Consider the following 19,102-nt stretch of genomic DNA (forward strand, 5'->3'; position numbering starts at 1 on the left):
TGAACAGAACTGTTATGGTAGGTGTCGTTTTTAGTCAGCTTCCTGACCTAAAGTAGCAAGCTTCAGCAATATGTGATATTTATTAAAAAAAATAATAGTAATGAATCCTTGAGGAAAGTTACCTAATTCTGTGAAACCTTTCTAGGAGCTGCACCATTTTTTTTCTTCATGTGATTGTAGTCAGTGCTGCTAACAATCACATGAAAGTTGTTTGGGTTGCTATGCATTAGCTTAGACTAGCTGATTTTAACAGTTTATTTTTTATTTTTTAAGTCTGAGTTCTGTTCTTTTTTTTTTTTTTTTTTTTTTCTTTAAATGTGTGGTAACTTGAAAATTTGAGGGCAGAGAATTAACTTGCAATGTAGGATTGAAAGTGACTACTGTATAAATTTATTTTTAAAGGCTGCTACCTGGCCAGTATAATATAAATAGAATGCTGTGTGATGTTAATCTTCTGAAATCTGGGGAAATGTATGAAAGTAATATAAGATTTGTCTGAACTTTCAAGCATCTAAAGACCTTATAGGTACTCAGAGAGAGTGGAAAAAGTAGGGTAATGATAGATTGCTGAAGTATATATTAAAATGCCACTAGTGGTACAGATGATAAGACCACAGGTGATTCAAAAAATTAAAAAAAAAAAAACAGGTTATCTGATTTGGTGCTTTGGGTATAGCTGATTGTCACTGGCCTCTCGTGATTCAGCCCTCTGTGTCATGAGCAGAGGACAAGGGTTAGAGTGGCAATGGCAAGAAATTTCATGTTCAACTTCCACAGAACAGCAGCAGCCCTCTTGAAAGTAGCAGAGAAAGGTCTGAAAGCTCCTTCTCTGAAAGTTCCCTCTCTCCTTAGAGATATTTGGGGAGAATTTCTAGGCCAGATAACCGATCAAAATGCCAAGGCCTACTGCATCTGCCTGTTTTCCTGTTGACAGTAAATGTCTGTTTTCAGACACAGCAGAGTTGGTGTAATGTCCAACACTTTGGATACGTCACTTTGGCAGACTGCTTCTATATTCTTAAGGCACCGTTTTAACTAAGCAATTATCCTTTTGCTAGCAATTAACGTCTGCGTTGAGGCTCTTCCCAGTGTTTCACTCTTCTTTACAGTATTCACCTGAGAGGGCATGCAGATTGGAGTGGAAAACCATGGTTTATTTTTTTTGTTTTGTTTTTTTGATGGGGACTGTTCTGTTAAGGGGTGAGGCGTGTGAAACGAGAAGACTTTGAACACAGCACGGAAAACATGGTTCGCTACAAGAAGGAGCCTTCGGGATGCCCCGTGTGTGGGAAGGTAGGCTTCTTCGCCAGCGTGTGCCCCGTGAAGCTCTGTGTTGTAGCTCCAAGAACACTCCAAGGGTATGCTGTGCCTCAACCCAGCGCTTCTGAATGAATTATCGTGGCGTAGCAAGTTACCACCCATGTATTAAACCACAGTAACTGTCTACCTGAATAGACACTTAGCCTGCCAAAAGCTTTTAGGTAAATGACGTTTACTAAGGTATCTGCCAAATCAGATTACCTCGCAGCTCAGACAGGCATGCGGTCAGTTAGCAGCGAGTCCTGGGGCCCAGCCAAGGTGTTTGTTGCTCTTTCAGCTGCGTCAGCTCCATTATATGTCCAAGCACACTGTGTCTAGAGACACTGAGAGCTCTTATGGCAAAAATAAAAGCTAAAATTAAGTTCAGACTAGAATTTCTTCAGGACATGTAAGAAAACATAGAGTGTTACTTGGCCACTGTGTCTGTCAGTGAAATCCCTTGGCTTACACTACTTAGCATAAAGTTTTTCTGCCAGAATGTGAACAGCTAGAATTGACTGTGTGCATTGAAAATCATTTTCTATTAGAATTCAAAGTGAACTCATTGTGTGACCATGCTGCTGTTGTGTTTGGGAGCTAGTGGTCACGATCTGAAGTTGCTGTTGTCACCAGTACGAATATTGTGGGTTTAACTAGTGATTCGATAAATGTTTAATGATTTGTGGTGCTAGATGTGCTCAAGCAACTGTTAATTTGGTCTGTAGGCCCTTATTTTGGATTATTTCAATACATGAAGCATCAATGAAGACAGATTTTTGTAAGTATCTTTTTACAGATAGAGGCAACGTTACCTTATGTAATTCTGCTCCATCTTTTTTGGAAGCCCACCTCTGACAAGCAGGCAATTTCAGTCAGTTCTTTGAAACTGTTTATGTGTATTTTGCTGTGTTGGCAGTTTCTGAGGTAGTCTGCTGAGTTCCTACATGTTTCTGGCCAGAATGAATAATATGGGATAGTAAATATGTTCTGAGCAGTCCGTTGAATAACTTATAAAGAATTGTAGTCCTGCTGGATGTGATACAAAAGCCCATCCTTCTTCTTTTGTCTTAGGTATTTTCATGCAGAAGCAATATGAACAAACACCTTTTAACACATGGAGACAAGAAGTACACCTGTGAAATCTGTGGGCGTAAATTTTTCAGGGTGGATGTGCTGAGAGATCATATTCACGTCCATTTTAAGGTATTGCATTAATATTTTAGTAGGAAAGGCCTGTTATTTAGCAAGCATTAATAAGCACATCAGTAAATATGTTCAGACTGCTACAGCCACGTGTTCATACTGGCGACACAAGAGTGATTGTGTACCCTGTGCAGTGATGTTTCTACGGCAGCCTAGCAAGTGTCGTGTTCTGCTTTACCCATGGCTCTGCTGTGTTCCACAGGTGGACTGCTACAGAGCACGTGGACTATCATGTTTAAAGTTATTGCAGGTACCACTGCAGAATGCTGTTCTGAACATAATGCAAATACACTTCTTTGACCTTGGGTGAATCAGACAGGTTGCTCAGTTTAAGGCAGGGAGAATAACAACTCGTTTAACAGGAGGACTGCTAACAGATGCATTGTTCCAGCAAACAAACCAGAAAAGTAATTGAATCATCGTGATTGTGATTCTCTTGCATATGCCAGCATAACTGTCTGTGCGCTCAGTTCCTAACCTGGTTTAATCAGAATGACCCACATCATTTTAAAATAGAAAAAAAATAAAATAAAAACACCACTACTACTAGTGCCTAATCAGATACTGATTGTTTTGACATAACTGGGTTAGCACAAAATTGAAAGGAATTGTATCACTCATGCTTATAAAGATGCTTATATGGTTGTAATACTGAACCAGTTGGGTATCTTTTTACATTCAAGTTCCTTTCATATACAAAAAATGGAGTACTATCTGTTCAGATAAACAGTTGTTCCTTGTTTAATCATGAACAGAGGGACTTTGTTTACCTGAACTGAGTGAAGTGGGAGGATATTTTAAATAATATTACAGCAGTTAATGTGAAGCAGTCAGGGTGGCAAAAAAGAAAAAGAAAAAAAAAAGCTGTCAATCTGTTACCTTTTCACATAGGTCTTTATTAAAACAGAATATTCTTTCCTACCCTACACAGGATATAGCACTAATGGACGATCACCAGAGGGAAGAATTCATTGGTAAAATTGGAATCTCATCAGAGGAAAACGATGACAACTCTGATGAAAGTGCAGATTCTGAGCCTCACAAGTATAGCTGCAAAAGGTGCCAGGTAGCTTTAAATACTTTCAAATTAATTTGATGGGCGGGAGGGGGGGGAAAGGAGTGGAGTTATTTATAAATTTTTAATTTTTAAGTAACACTGAGGATTAGGAAGTAGAAGGCCAGTTCACAGGTCTGCTCTTCTCTGTAGTGCTTGTTACCTCTATTCTAGGAAGTGATCTTATTCCGTAAGACATCAGGTGGTGTTCTGTAAGGCAAATGCTAAATACTTAAAAAGATAAACACATAAATATACACTTCCCTCTGTGTAAGGCAGCAAGCAAGCAAAACTGGAGGAAGAAACAGTAAAGGAATATTCAAATTTTATGCTATCTTTTAATTATATGCAAATTAAAGTTGTTGTGGCATTTCTGAACGACACCAACCACAATTTGATTAATTTTGACAAGATCAGATGTCCTCTAGTCGGTATCCAGTCTGGAGGATTAACACCATTGTTAATGTTCAGCATGACTGCTTATTCTTGGCCTATTCTGTTACTAACAGGATGGTTCTGCTGGCACAGACTTTACTCACTTGTCAGTGAACAGAGGAAGACTCTTTCAGCCTCTTATTGCATGGCTTTTGCCATTTAGTAAAGAAATAATGAGGAAGAATGGGATCCTTAAGCCCCATTTGGATTCTGTACAGTAACTGGGGGAGCACGCAGTGCTGAGGTGGGGGGGGATGCAAAATGAATCAGTGACAACAGCAAAACTGGGCAAACTGGCAGTGGGACAGGAGAACCTTGGTAGTTAAGCCACTGACTTGGCCTCTGGAAATCAGACTTTATGTCACAGTCTACTCTTAATGTGATGAAAGTGCTTAGGCTATCTTCTTCTCATTTTAAAAACTCAGAGATATTAATACATCATTTTTCTATACTTATCTGCAAACCGTTTTTAAATGCAAACTTATTTTAAGCTTATGTCAGTAAGCATAAGAAGATGTGGTATCACAGCAGTTAATCATGCACTTGCTTTCAATGTGGTAATTATAATGTCTGGCGCTTAATGGGTACATAAACTGCACAAAAATGTGTGCTTCTAAATGTGGGAAATTATGCCATTCAAATTAGAAAGCTCTTTCTGGAAGCTTTTTTTGTTTGTTTGTTTGTTTTCAGCACTTTTTTTAAGTGTCTGTGAAGTAAGAAACCATGTAAGGCAGTGGGAAATGAGTGTTACCTGTGATGAGATGGGGAGGCTCTTTTTGGCTGAAAATTTACACATTCTTAAGGGATTCCACATATATATAAGTGTTAGTGAAATACGTCTTCTGAGGATATCTGTCTTTATTTTTTCCTTTTCCCAAAGGACATCTTCACCAAGCTATGCAGTACTGTCAGTTATACTCTGAGTCATTCCAAAATCAGAGCAAAAGATCATGTCATGGCACTTCGCCCTGATATATGGGAGCATATGTGTATATGCAAGGTCACTTAGCCCAGGTCAAGCACCTGGCTGTCATAGCTGTAGTGCTTCCAGGGCCTGAGCTGGAATTGCTGCTCTGCAAATGCCTAGAAACAGCAACTCTTCTTGCTCTGCAAAGGGAGAGCTTACTGTATCTGTAGAGTCCAAAAGACATTTCTCTCCATCTCTGACGTCCTTGGTTCAACAGCTAGTGGAGGTTAGATGTGGCTCTCTTCAAGTCTGCTCGTCAGTGCACAGATAATTGCAGGTCCTCTACTTGTGCAGTGTAAGAAGCACGACTTCTGTCCAAAGCTGAGCAAACTGTTCTGTTCTTCTGCACTTCTGCCCTCTGTCAGCAAGAAGCCAGAGATACCATCTCAAGCTAGTTTTCCAAGTGAGTTAACCGATGTCCTGTAGCAGCGTGCTTGTAATGGCCAAACAGGTTCAGGCCTGAATCTAGCTTTCCCAGAATTTTCACCTGGTGATACGCACGGTATTTCCGACTAGTAGCTCTGGCTTGAGATCCCAGTAACGCAGTATGAAATCATTGCTGTTCCTAAGGACATTTTTCCCCTTTCATTCACTATTGGTTCATTCCACAGTTAACTTTCGGCCGAGGGAAGGAGTACCTGAAGCATATAATGGATGTGCACAAGGAGAAAGGCTATGGCTGTAGCATTTGTAATCGACGGTTCGCTTTGAAGGCAACTTACCATGCACACATGGTCATTCATCGGGAGAACCTGCCTGATCCTAATGTGCAGAAGTAAGACGACTTATTGGACTGATACGAGGAGCTATCTTGAAGTCACAGTGGCTCTGCCATCTGACGATTTTAGAGAATTGGGTTGTACTAAAAGACCAGAAACTAATGGGTGTTATAATGTTGATTAAAAGTTTGAAATGCATTATATATCACTGCCAATTCACTTAAAATGATTAGTCAACAGTTACCCAGTTTGGGCTTTATAAACAATAAATCTATGGTTTTAATAAGAATTTTTAAAAAATACATAATTTGAGGACATAGCAATGCCTTCAGCAAACCTAGAGTTTCTAAGGCTCATTTTTAAAATGCATTTATGTTTCAAGGAACTTTTCTAGTAGTTAGTATTACCAAACACACTGGCAAAGATGCCTGAAAACCATCTCTGTCTCAGGAAAAGCTTGACAGTTTTGGTCTCTCTGGTTTCAGATACATCCATCCATGTGAAATCTGTGGAAGGATTTTTAACAGTATAGGGAATCTGGAAAGACATAAGCTTATACATACAGGTAAAAATGTTGTGTTTCTTTATCATTCTCAGTATTACAAAGAAATTTCTGTTGCCAATGCCTGCCTTATTTTTTTTCAGGGAGAAATAAGTTACGGGTTTTTACTGTAAGTTACAATAAGATAAATGATATATTTATGCTTTTAAGGTAGACCAGTTTTCTAAAACAGATAGTGTTAATGAAGATGTTTGGTCAAGGCACACAATCCAGATCTTAGTTAATATAATGCAGGATTCATCTGCTAAAATCCTAATTCTGTGTTCCGTTCTTCCTCAAATTCTTCTCCATGTCACCTTCTCACCATTACACAGGCTGAAAACTGCTATTGCAAAATCATTTTTAACAGCTCATTATTATTTCATGCTATGCAGTATTTTCCTACCTCAGGCTTTCTTTTTGTAGATCTCGCACAAAAAGCCAGCTTTTTTCTCTCTCTAATGTCTCCTAATTCAGTTTGGGCTACAATATGCATGAAAGATATGGCTGTCAACACAGGTGGACTGTTGCCTTCTAATTCACCAGTTTAATCAGGTTTTAGGAGATGCACATTTTTCATTAACATTTTTTTTGTTTATGTTGTCTTTTAAATTTATTTTTAAGGTGTAAAAAGTCATGCTTGTGAGCAATGTGGCAAATCATTTGCTAGGAAAGACATGTTAAAAGAACACATGCGGGTCCATGATAATATCCGAGAATACTTGTGTGCAGAATGTGGCAAAGGTATGTCTGATGCCTTGTTTTCCGTTAACTGTGATACTGAATAACAGGTGAATATCTGAATTAAAATGACTTCCATTATTCTAATGACTTAGAATATTGGGAAGGTACTCAGAATGTAAATTCTTTATTTTTGAGTGTTGGAAACTGTATTCATTAGGAGCCTTACGCGTATATTAAACACTCCTAATTTTACTATCTGGCTCCACGACCTGTAAGACACTTCTGATGTCAATGAAATTTGCCTCTGTTCTGTTAGGTTGAGGTGTGCTTGCCTGAGTGAATTCCACTGCATTTCCAGTTCCAAAGTGAATAAAAGTTGTTTTGGTTTGTTTGTTTGCTGTTTGATTTTTCATTCTAGACTGTTTTCAGACTTAAGAATTAGTAATTTCTCTTTTTAAGAGCTTTAAGAGTCAAAGTTGCTTTGAACTTTTGAATTACCTGAGCTATAACTTGAACCATAATTGAACTGGCATATTAGCGGAAGGCAGTAAGTCTGACATCCCTAAGGATGTTTTATCTTTGCTTCTCCCTGCTGTTTTGCTTCTTCCGCATGGTTCTTCAGATGTTTTTCCAGAGCTTTTGCCTGGAACTAAAATAATAATGATAATGTGCACTGCTACCTAAACAATTAAAAACACTGAATAGCAGATATACAGTGGGTATCAACTTAGAGCTATTGGCTAACAAATGTGTTAGGTCATCCTGAGTTCCCTTCTGAAGGTGGGAGAATGGAGAAAATCATCATACTGTGCTTTTAGCTGTGTCTTTTTACCTCATAGGAATGAAGACAAAACATGCGCTTCGTCACCACATGAAGCTTCACAAAGGGATTAAAGAATACGAGTGCAAGGAATGTCACCGGAAATTTGCACAGAAAGTCAACATGCTGAAGCATTACAAAAGACACACAGGTGAGGTCCCTAAGGATGTACAAAAGCTGCACTGATTCAGCTAAATGAATTTAACATTATTAAAAGAAATATGCATATTGTGCTTTTTGAAAAGTGAGGTTTTGGTCAGTCAAGACCACCTATTATACAGTTAAGACGTGTTTGGTTGCTTGCATCTTTCCATTTTTTAAGGGTGGTTGGTTTAGTCTAGGATAGACTTAGTGTTGCTTTTGTTTTAAATTAGTCTCTGGTTTCCTATTTCACAAATCAAAATGTTATTTTCTGATTTATTTTCTGACTGATACGGTTGCATGGCTTAATGAAAATAGCCGGTGAAACTGGACTTCTTTTATTTGTTTGGCTGTGGGGTGGAGTGTTTTGTTAATACAAGATTCAGAATTGTCTCAGATGCCTTAGATCATTATTGCTCTTATGCTAAATGTACTCTTACAGGAATCAAAGATTTTATGTGTGAGCTCTGTGGGAAGACTTTTAGTGAGAGAAATACGATGGAGACTCATAAGCTAATTCATACAGGTAAATCCTCTAAAATACAGTAATAGAAGACTAGAGCTTAACTTTACTCCTAGTTATCGTATGATACTCATCTTTGGGGGCTGTTGCTAACAGCTTTTCCTTCCATTTGCCACCAGTAGGAAAACAGTGGACATGTTCAGTCTGTGATAAGAAGTATGTCACTGATTACATGCTCCAGAAGCACATACAGCTCACTCATGATAAGGTGGAAGCCCAGAGCTGTCAGCTGTGTGGGACAAAGGTTTCCACCAGAGCATCCATGAGTCGACACATGAGGCGTAAACATCCAGAGGTGAGTTAGTTTGGCAGGTAGATTATGGAATGGTTTGGTTTGTGACTTTTTTCTTTAGCAAACTTTATGACCTTCAGTGACTTGAAAGGAATTCCTCCCCCATCACCCCCCCTCCCCTTTTTTTTCCTGTTCTCTTTTTTGGGGCCAGTTTTAAGGTTAAGGATAAACTAAGATCAGCTCAGGTAGTATCTGTTAAGCATGCACTTAGCCAAATCAGCTGTTTTGTTATGTTTCAGTAGTAAATATATCTGATTGCCACTCCCTAAAAATGAAGTTCTTCTGATAACTTAAATCCCTTTTTTTCACCCTCAGCTTAAATGCATATTTCTTTTCACGTTTTGTCTTCATCTACTAGTGACCATAATCGATTCTTTTTTTCCCCATTGTGTTCTCCATATTTAGAAGTGATCTGAAAGAAGTGGTGAATAGAGATGATGGCAGTATCTGCTGCTGATGTAGAATGATTCTTAGTACTAAAGATGAATGTTGACTGCAGAGAATTTGGATTAGAGGGATGTTCTGTCTGGCCGTAATGGGGCTTTTACTTTGTTCTAAATTTATGAATAGATATTGTATTTTTTCTCAGCATTTATTGTTTAGGTTGACTAAGGCTTCTCCTCTCCCTTTGAGGTTTTATTTTACAAGCAGTTTATCATCAGCATTGCTTTGGATTGAACTATTCCTTCCCTGTCATCATGATGAAAAGTAGGCAGTCAACAAAAAGCTTTGTTTATTGATCTTTGGTTTAAAAATGCAGCAATCTAGAGGGCAATTTGTTTCTGCTCTTTGATAAGCTGAGAAGTATAGATTTTGCTGAAAATAAGGGAATAGGACACAGTTAATATATTTATAAATATATTTATAAATATGTAAGTGGTGGTCAATGGCTCTATGTCCAGTTGGAGGTCGGTGACAAGTGGTGTCCCTCAGGGGTCCGTCCTGGGACCAGGGCTGTTTAATACCTTTATTAATGGCACGGACAGTGGGATTGAGTGCAAATTCAGCAAGTTTGCAGATGACACCAAGCTGAGTGGTGCAGTCGATACAACAGAAGGAAGTCGATACAACAGAAGTCGATACAACAGAAGGAAAGGGTCCTGAACCATCTAAAGGGTCCTGAACAAGGTTGAGAAGTGGGCCCACGTGAACTGAATGAGATTCAACAAGTCGAAGTACAGGGTGCTGCACCTGGGACGGGGCAATCCCAGACAGGAGCACAGACTGGGAGAAGAAAGGTGATCAAGGGGCTGGAGCACCTCTCCTATGAAGAAAGGCTGAGAGAACTGGGGATGTTCAGCCTGGAGAAGATAAAGCTCAAGGAGAGACCTCAATGCAGCCTCTCAGTACTTAAAGGGGGCTTATAAAAAAGTTGGAGAGCAACTCTTTGTTCGGTCAGATAACAACAGGAAAGGGGGAATGGATTTAAACTAAAAGAGGGTAGGTTTACATTACATATAAGGATGAAATTCTTCTCTGTGAGGGCGGTGAGGCGCTGGCACAGGCTGCCCAGAGAAGCTGTGGGTGCCCCATCCCTGGAGGGGCTCAAGGCCAGGCTGGATGGGGCTTTGGGCAGCCTGGGCTGGTGGGAGGTGTCCCTGCCCATGGCAGGGGGGTGGATCCAGGTGGGCTTTAAGGTCCCTTCTGACCCAAACCAGTCTGTGGTTCTGTGCCATATGATGAAGGCTACTTTAAAAAAAAAAAAAAAAAAAAGCTGTGGGTAAATGCATTATATTAAATGATAAGTGCAAAATGTTAGATTACATCATTTTTGCTTTGTGACAGGATTTATCAAGGCTGTGCTGTATTGTTTGGCTGTGGTCTGTTCTGCTGCTGTTCACCAGGCTGATACCTCTTTGTCCACAGATTCTTTCAGTGCGGATTGATGATTTAGAGCAGCTGCCAGAGACTACTACCATTGATGCCTCCTCAATTGGGATTGTTCAGGTAAATTGCTGAATTCGTATGGCGACAAGGTGTCAGGCCTGCTGGAGGGCGAATTGGGGATGTCAATTTTTTGTTACGTGTCATAGCCAATTGTGGGCTGGTAGGCAAGAAATACGGTTTTTAGAGAACTAGTCCCAGCTTAATGTGTGGCATGCTGTGTTATAAGACATAGCAGCATAAGCAGATGCAAGTTGTTCGTTTGTTTTGTTATATAACATGCTCATAACATTGAGGTAATTAGAGCATGAGTTCTCATTCTCTGAAAACAAGTTTTTGCTAAAGTTTGATCCTTTGCTTGAGGATCGACAGTAAAACAACTTCAGGTGATAGCGTCTTACTTGGAACTTCATCAAGTCATTTTGCTTAGTGTTTTGTTTGGAAATTCATCACTCCAGCCAGAATTAGCCTTGGAACAGAGCGAACTACCAGAAGGGAAACAGCATATGAAAGCTCCTAAACGTGGCCAGAAACGGAAGCAAAAGTCAGGTGAGGAGGAGGAAGCTCAAGTGCCTGAGGACCCTGCCTTCAGTGAATACACAGAGAAGGAAGCTCAATTCACAGGAAATGTTGGAGATGAGACTAATTCAGCTGTACAGAGCATTCAGCAGGTAAAGCTCCAGTAGAAGGGTGATGGGCTGCTGGCATTGCTTAGGGGGATAAACTACTTTACTAATAGCAAACACAGAAGAGCAATCAGAACATTTAGGGGTAGTTTAATAAACTGCAGTAATACAAACATAAATAAGAATTAAAAAGAAAAAAAAATCAGGCCAGACCATTCCTCGTATCTATTTTTCTTTCCTTTGGCATTACCATCTCTTTGTCTGCCAGTCTGCTAACTGGCTGAAGCTGTGACCACAGGTGTGACAGTTAATTTGGCTGAAGGTTTTGAAGGTTACATATGCCCTCCCCCATTATCTCCTTACTTCTACACTTGGAAGTTGTTCCATTCCAGCTTCCTATATTCCCCTCTATCTGTATGACTTCTTTTGCTGGCAGCAGCAACGTCGGAGTCCATCAGCACTCAGTTGTTTTGTTCTCCATGCCAGATATTTGACGGTCAGGTTACCTTTCTGTTTTTCCTCAGGTGGTGGTGACCCTTGGCGACCCCAGTGTCACAGCCCCGTCCAGTTCCGTCGGGCTGACAAACATCACCGTTACCCCCATTACGACGGCAGCTGGCACCCAGTTCACAAACCTCCAGCCGGTGGCAGTGGGCCACCTGGCTGCGCCTGAGCGCCAGCTGCAGCTGGACAACTCCATTCTCACCGTCACGTTCGACACCGTCAGTGGCTCCGCCATGCTGCACAACCGCCAGAATGACATTCAGATCCAGCCGCAGCCGGAGGCCGCCAACCCGCAGTCTGTGGCCCACTTTATAAACCTGACCACCTTGGTGAACTCCATTGCTCCTCTGGGGAACCAGATAACAGAACAGCATCCTCTGACGTGGAGGTCGGTGCCTCAGACTGATGTCTTGCAGCCCCAGGCGCAGCCAACGCCACAGCAGTCAGGACAGCAACAGGTTCAAACAGAGCAACAGCAACAGATGTATAGCTACTAATTTATACTTGGAGAAGATGAAATGGACAGTACTTACAGACAAAAACTCACAGACATTTGGAAAATTTCTAATAGGATTGTTTGCTGGATACCAAACAGATGGGAAAATGTTTATACAATGAAATGTAAGCTGAAATTGGCGTAGCACCCTGCAACACCCTAATTTTGAGATTCTCGTATCGTCTCTAGACCTTGCACTGTCTTTCAAAAAAGCAAAAAAAAAAAAAAAAAAAAGAAAGAAAAATCAATCTCACCATAAATTTAGCGCCCCCTTGCACTGTGTATTTTGTGCAGAAAGATTGAGATTTGACAGGAGCATCGTAATATATCCTAACCAAAGCAGGGAAATCCTAAAAAATATGGCACTGGTGATTTAGAAAACCCTTTCAGCCGTAACATGTCACTTACTTCTCTCCAGTCTGGAAATTATATATGAAGACCTTGTTGAGAGTAAGCTGGAGTGCACTTCTGGCCAGCTGGCAGAGACTGAAATGTAAACACAAATGGGCAAAACAATAATTGTTTTCTTTCTTCTTTAGGTCTTGTATCTAACAATGTTGGTAAAGTAGGTGGAGGTTGGGGGTGGGGATGAACGTGGTGTGGAAGAAAATATACCAATTTCACAAAGTGTTTTAATTTAGTGATGGGAAAAGCCCTGTACCCGTAACACAGTGTTAGTGCTACTCGAATCACATAGCTGGTCTAATGCTAAGGCAACTTTGATGGTCTTGTAGTCAAGTTTGAATCAAACCAGTTACGAACTGAGACAAGAATGTGATACAGTTTTATGTAATTATTCAAAACTGCTCTTTCAGTTTTGCTTTTAGCTACTAGGCCCGAAGAGCAATTGGTCCCCTTTGATCAAGTGCAGGATGTGAATTTTTTTCAATTAGCCTTCTTTCATCGTGTAATAAACATTTGAGAAAGCATTCTTTATATATATATACATATATATATATATATAGCCTTTGTACTTTACTGTGCATTCCTGGTGAATATTTGTGTGAAGAACATTGTTATCAATACGATGCATTAAGTTCCACATCCTCGTATTGCCCTTTCTCGCAGAAATAATGTATGGATTCTATTTCTTCAGTTTCCAAAATTCATTGCCACATCCAAGGTTGTATGAAATGCAAGACAAAAGAATATCTAACGCGTATTCTGCCACGTGGAGGCAGTGTGCCCTAGTGTATAATGATGGGCAAGGTTTGCATGAATATTGGGGATATAAATAGAGGGTTGGGCCAAATACATTACTGCTGATAGTACACTTTCATTCCATTCTCCATACATTGATGTGTAGTCTGGACTTTCGCGTGTCAAGGAGACAGTTTCTTTCCCACAGAGCAAAAGCAGCTGCTATCAAAAAGGAATAAACTAAAAACAAACAAACAAAAAGTTGCTGCCTGGAATCCTGAAAGGCAAATTTGTCCTGCCAGCTACAGTTGAAGAACAAGTTCCCTTGGGGCTGCAAACTGAGCCACAGAACCATACTAAAGATTTCTGCTGGGTTTAACAGTGAAGATGGATGGTTGTAAAAATCCTGTCTGTGCCTATCATATTTATGAAAATGTTCTATGTATTAGCAAAACTATGAGTAGGAATGAGTTTGTCTTTGAAAGTTGGTATTAACATGGACTACCTGACCCCTAAAGAATGCCTTATAATCTCTGCAGCAAATCCTTCCAAAGTATAAATGACTGGAAATTAAAGATAACCTCCCGTGGCTTTCTTGGTGCTGGAGCAACAGCCAGAGTCTCACTATGTCTCAAAACCTAATTGCAATGGGACATGGCAATAAGAGAGGAGTTTCTGGTGAAAGATGTACCAGAGGAATAGAGCTACTTTTCTGTAAATGTCAACAAGTCCTGAACTGTCTTTATGGGAGATGCCTACATTGGAGGGGAACAAGGATGTGTATCAGAAACATCTTTTACCAGTGTGGAAAAGAAATAATTTTCTGTTCCCTAGTCTCTCGTTTTCCCCAGTTCTTTTCAAACTGCACTCTGTGATTCTGTAAGTTTTTTTAGCCTCCCACCATCCCAAGAATTAGAGTTTGATGTCCCTCTATCATACAGATTATTCCACCACTGGCTTGGGCCAGATAAGTTTCTCAGCTATCCTCCCCATGAGTGCTTCCCCTTCATGTCCATTGATCAAGAGGACTCTAGGTTTTATTTATAAATCGTAATATGTACTTGAAACTTTTTACAACTTTTTTAAACTTTTTTTTTTTTTTCCTGTGTTCAGTGCCTAATTAATAAAGGCACGTTATATTTTGGCAGGGTGACTGAAAAAAAAAATAGGAAAGCAAATGCAGAGGTCTGGGATCAAGTTACTGTGGTAAATAAGATAGCTGACATCTAAAGAAAATATGCGTATGTATACAAACAAGGAGGGTTGCAGTGCTGCAGATAGAGTTTCTGGAAGATTAGTTTTTTGTCTAGACACATGTATGTGGTGATTAACCTTTTAAGTAGGGAGGAAAAGACTTTTTGCCTCAGTTGCACATTGAGTGCATCTGCTCAATATTAATACCACGGACGTTTGCATTCAGGGTACATTGAATCAACCAGAGCCATTTTAACAACTAGTAATCGCCTGACTGTTTGATAAGAATGGTGTCTGCAGGCGATCGCCTGTTGCAGAGATCTCTCTGACAGCACGAAGCCCCTTTGTCCTGTGTGTGTGATCCTCGGGTGTTCTGTGCTCTCATGCTGACTCATCCCTCCTGCTCTTCCTGGCCCACAGAATCTGGCCCAAGCAAGTCAGCATCTTGCCCTTCTGATAACAATTGACCCTAACTAATTAAGTATCTAACTAATTAAGTATCCCCCAAAACTTAAATGATCTGCTTCAGGAGGTAAAAATGAAGCTCACTGGAAGGAAGGGCTTTGAGGAGGCCAGGCAATTGAAAGTTCTCAGAACCTGCCAGAAGGCTCCTTTTAAAAATGATCTTGACTTTCCCTGCAACCCTTGCTGTGGTGTCTCATCATCTCAGTGTGATTTTATTACTAATATTATTAACATCTCTATGAGAACAAATCTGTATCTTGGGTGTGCTGCAACACGGAAAACTCCAAAACAATTTTTTGGAGAAGCTGGAAATCGATTCCTTTTCAGACAGAACTTACCTTGGAGAACTAGTGAATGCCAGCTGCTCTCCCAGCTAAGCCTTTTTCAGACAAATACCAAAGTTATACTGATGCTGTTTCTACCTGCACAACAAATAAAAATACGTAAGGGATGTGCAATCTAGATTTCATTTGCCAATTTGTTACTAGCCTTTTCATCTATAGCATATGAAGGTTACATTTTTTCAGCCGTGTGTTGGAGATTTTGCATAACAACTGTTCGGTAACAAACTGGAAATATTTTGAGCCAAAGGAGCGATGTTGTGTAGTGTCGTGTATTGTCATTGTTTATTGCTGAGACTATTATTTAATTGAATGCTGTCTGTGGCACATGGGCTCTGAAGTAAAGGAGCTACGAGGTACAGAACTTTTCCTCTACTAGTGTTTTTATTTTTGGTCCTCAATGTATCAAACTTTTTTTTTTTTTTTTTCTTTAAATCAGGTAGACTTGCTTCAAAAGCAGTAAGATCCTGTAGTTATCCGTAGAACTTTGTGCACCTCAAAATATGCGGGAATATGGGGTAGCATCCTAAAATGTTTATTCTACAGCTTGTTGCTGTACAATAACAGAAAACAGAGGAGATTGCATCCTTCTCAGCTATGGTCGAAGATGAGTTCTCTCTGGAAAACCTACTGTATTGTGCCATTACACTCTAAAATTAAACTTTTCTTTTGAGATGTGCCAGTAGCAAAAGTATTTTGCAGAAACCTACCAGTCAGTTTCCTACCTGTCTAAACAGCTAAGTATCTGTACCTTTTTTGTTGTTCCAGAAAGTGTTTGAAATTACCAGCTGGATAGCAGCTGAATTTATTTCTGGAACTGAATTTTCTGTCAGTTTGTCAGAGGAATTTACCAGAGTTCTGTACACAAAAAGATGCTTCAATTCCTCACCTGGAAGACTGTGAATGGAAACAATGCCACGCATCTAAATGACAGTCATATAAAAACTGTGGGTATTACAAGAAAATGGAGAGGGAAAATAGCTTTGTAAGTGGGGTTTTGTGAATTCTTTTTCAGTAATGGTATTCCCTTGACACTGTTTAGACTATTTAAAGTAATGCTCTCTCCTCTTAATTACTTTAGGCCTTACATTTGTTACTGTTATAGGCATACCTGTTGGAAAATCCTTAACCCTTTGTGTTTTTGGCATGCCCATTCATGGCTGTTGTGAGTGTGCTGGCCTGATCTGGCGTAAAGGGAGGAGGAAACTTACTGGAGGAGGGTCCCACCAATCTGCACCACAACCCACAGCAAAGCTCTGCTCTCAGTAGTTTTGGACAAAGACAGTACAGCTGAGTGACTGCATCTGTGAGATTAGCTGCCAAGGTTTGTATTTACACAGGGGCTTTTGCCCTGTAGCAAATCCAAAGCATCATGTTGGCAACAGGACAACAAAAAAAAAGGCGTTTCCATCACGTTTGTCATCAACTCAGAGTGATTTTCTTCAGTGCTGAGATGCTACTACCGTATTCACACTGTACATGGGAAGAAGCTGTCAAATTTTCTTGATTAAAACTGTTATAACACTTCTAAGAAGCCACAGTTACTTCTCAATGCAGTGCAACAGTGGTTGGAAAATACATTTTTTTTTTTTTTCCCTAAAAAGCTTTGAGAAAGCTGTTTTGGATTTCTTTTCCCTCCTGGGTCCCAAAGTGCTACTCTGCACGTGCAGTGCCGACAGTTGCAAAATGCAGAGGTCGACTCAAACAAATTCAGCGCACAGAGCCCTGCTGATGACTGACACTGGATCATTTTCTAGGAGAGGCCAAGCTCACCGCTGCTAATCTGACCTTCCTAACAGCTAAGCTGAAAGGGGCAGAAGGGGTGTCCTTTGAGAGGGGCAGGGGAAGCCAAGACTCTTCCAAGCGACCTCAGTGTCTCGCTCCTGGAGTCAGGATTTCATCAGCATTTGTAGTGTGGTGCTGTCGTCTTTCTGTCTTACCCATTTCAAGAAAAAAGATTCAAAGCTGGGGAAAAAGAGGCAATGAAATACATTGGATATACAACTTTTTTAATAATAATAATAATAAACCAAACAAGAAAAAAAGAAAACAAAACAAAACAAAGCAAAAAAACAGAGAACACATACTTAACCTGCTATACAGAACCGTGTGGTAAGATATGGTGGATGCTGTCCTGTTAACTAAATATTAGTTATTATTACGTTAAGATGCTTTTTTTTTTTTTTTTTTTTTTTTTTTCTAGCAGAACCTATACTGTTAAGCGTAGAGGGGAAAGTGGTAGCGTGTACTTAGTTTACCATACATTAACTTCAAAGGTAAAGCACACTCAGTGCGTTATATGCAGCAACATGCGGGCCGCAAAGTGTAAGATGCACAAATGATAAGAGTGTATAGCAGGTCTACATTTCATCACTTCTGGAAAGAGCTTGTGGGCAGCATTTTCTCAAGCCTGAACGTCCTTTCTCACGCACAGAAGAGACCTGCTCCGTCCTGTACGTGCTATCTGCATGCAAGTCTGACGTAGGAGCATCACGGAGGGGATGATATTAGAATAAAGAGGGGTGCTTTACAACCAAATTGCAAAACAACAACAACAAAAAATCAAATGAGCACATTAAAGGGAAGGGTGGGGAAGTTCCTACCCCCGCTCTTTGTTGTGCCAAGGAGAGGGGGATAGAAAGAAACGGCTCTCAAATCTGCTATATGGGCTGTGCTGTGGATAGGTTAAAAAAAATACAGTAACTGCATATGGGAGCTTTTCTTCCACACACACACCTGTGTTAAGACCATGGTCTGAGTTTTCAAAGGAATAAAGACCTTTGCCTGCCATACAAATGGCACCTGTACCCAGGAGCCCACATGACAACAGAGAATTCGGGATGTGTTTTCAGAGTAATTATGGGTACATACGTCAGGTGTTTGGATAAAGGGGGGTTCTTCAGGGAGCTGTCTTAAAAAGTAAAGAATAGTTCCTTTATTGTCCTCCTGCGAAGTCTGAACTGAAGCAAACAGATTTTTGCTGTGGAACAGTGGAATCTGTGACAAAACACCATTTATAAAGACGGAAAAGAGAAGAGCTCAGATTGCATAATCAAAGAGGAAAAAAAAAAAGAGAAACTTTGTCCTGGAGGCAAATGCACCTACTTCTCATTCACTCTCCTCCCTTTTCCACTACTTTTCCCATGAAATACATGCAAATCCCAACACGCAGCAAGTTCTCCTCCAGGCACGATATACTTGTGTGGTTATGCAAGTCAGAAGCGGGTTGAATAGTGAGAGATACGGGGCGCTCCTGGCTGAGCAGCCGTGGAGAGGAGCGCTGCTGCCTTTACCGCTGCTAGAAAATAACCCGGTCACCCCTGAGCGCGCTTCCAGCGAAGGCATCGCTGTTGTTCTCATTACATGGCGCGCACGTTTCCTGGTGATTTTGTTAATTTTAGTTAACTTCGTCTTCTTGCAGTATTGGCGGTGCTTCTGAGTCTACACAGTGGAGAAAATAAATGAATAAATAGATAAATAAATAAAGGGCGCGAGCGTTTTATCAGAAGGAAGAGTGGCTTCAGGGGGAGGTCAAGCACAGCGGGCGCCTGCTGTTACCGACCAGCGCCCCCAGGACATCACACACCCGGCTGCTGCCCTTCCTCACCCACTCGTGGGCTGGGGCGACCCCAAACCCGGCCCCGGCCCCGAGAGACCCCGAGGGGATCGTGAGGGGCCATGAGGGTGCCGTGACGGGACCAAATCCCACCCCCCCCCGCCATCTCCACCCTAACGTGGAGGCGGCTCCTGCGCAGGCGCGCCCCGGCCCGCCTC

General features: G+C 40.7%; 1 protein-coding gene across 12 annotated transcripts in view; it reads left to right on the forward strand.

The window, feature by feature from the left end:
* The window catches only part of PRDM15 (PR/SET domain 15), a 33,993-nt gene extending 20,876 nt beyond the window's left edge, over positions 1-13,117 (forward strand). For 11 of the 12 annotated variants that reach the window (XM_084530688.1, XM_084530682.1, XM_084530689.1 and 8 more), the window contains 12 exons: positions 1,199-1,293; positions 2,371-2,502; positions 3,434-3,568; positions 5,570-5,733; positions 6,163-6,242; positions 6,843-6,962; positions 7,742-7,873; positions 8,306-8,389; positions 8,506-8,681; positions 10,545-10,625; positions 11,021-11,233; positions 11,713-13,117. In XM_084530688.1, the coding sequence (XP_084386814.1) occupies positions 1,199-1,293; positions 2,371-2,502; positions 3,434-3,568; positions 5,570-5,733; positions 6,163-6,242; positions 6,843-6,962; positions 7,742-7,873; positions 8,306-8,389; positions 8,506-8,681; positions 10,545-10,625; positions 11,021-11,233; positions 11,713-12,189 (1,889 nt within the window). In that variant the 3' untranslated portion in view covers positions 12,190-13,117. The remainder of the gene's footprint in view (positions 1-1,198; positions 1,294-2,370; positions 2,503-3,433; positions 3,569-5,569; positions 5,734-6,162; positions 6,243-6,842; positions 6,963-7,741; positions 7,874-8,305; positions 8,390-8,505; positions 8,682-10,544; positions 10,626-11,020; positions 11,234-11,712) is intronic. The other variant, XM_084530690.1, reaches the window with a different exon arrangement.
* The last annotated feature ends 5,985 nt before the right edge of the window (positions 13,118-19,102 follow it).

This window comes from Aythya ferina, assembly GCF_964211825.1.
Source record: "Aythya ferina genome assembly, chromosome: 1".
Taxonomy (NCBI): domain Eukaryota; kingdom Metazoa; phylum Chordata; class Aves; order Anseriformes; family Anatidae; genus Aythya; species Aythya ferina.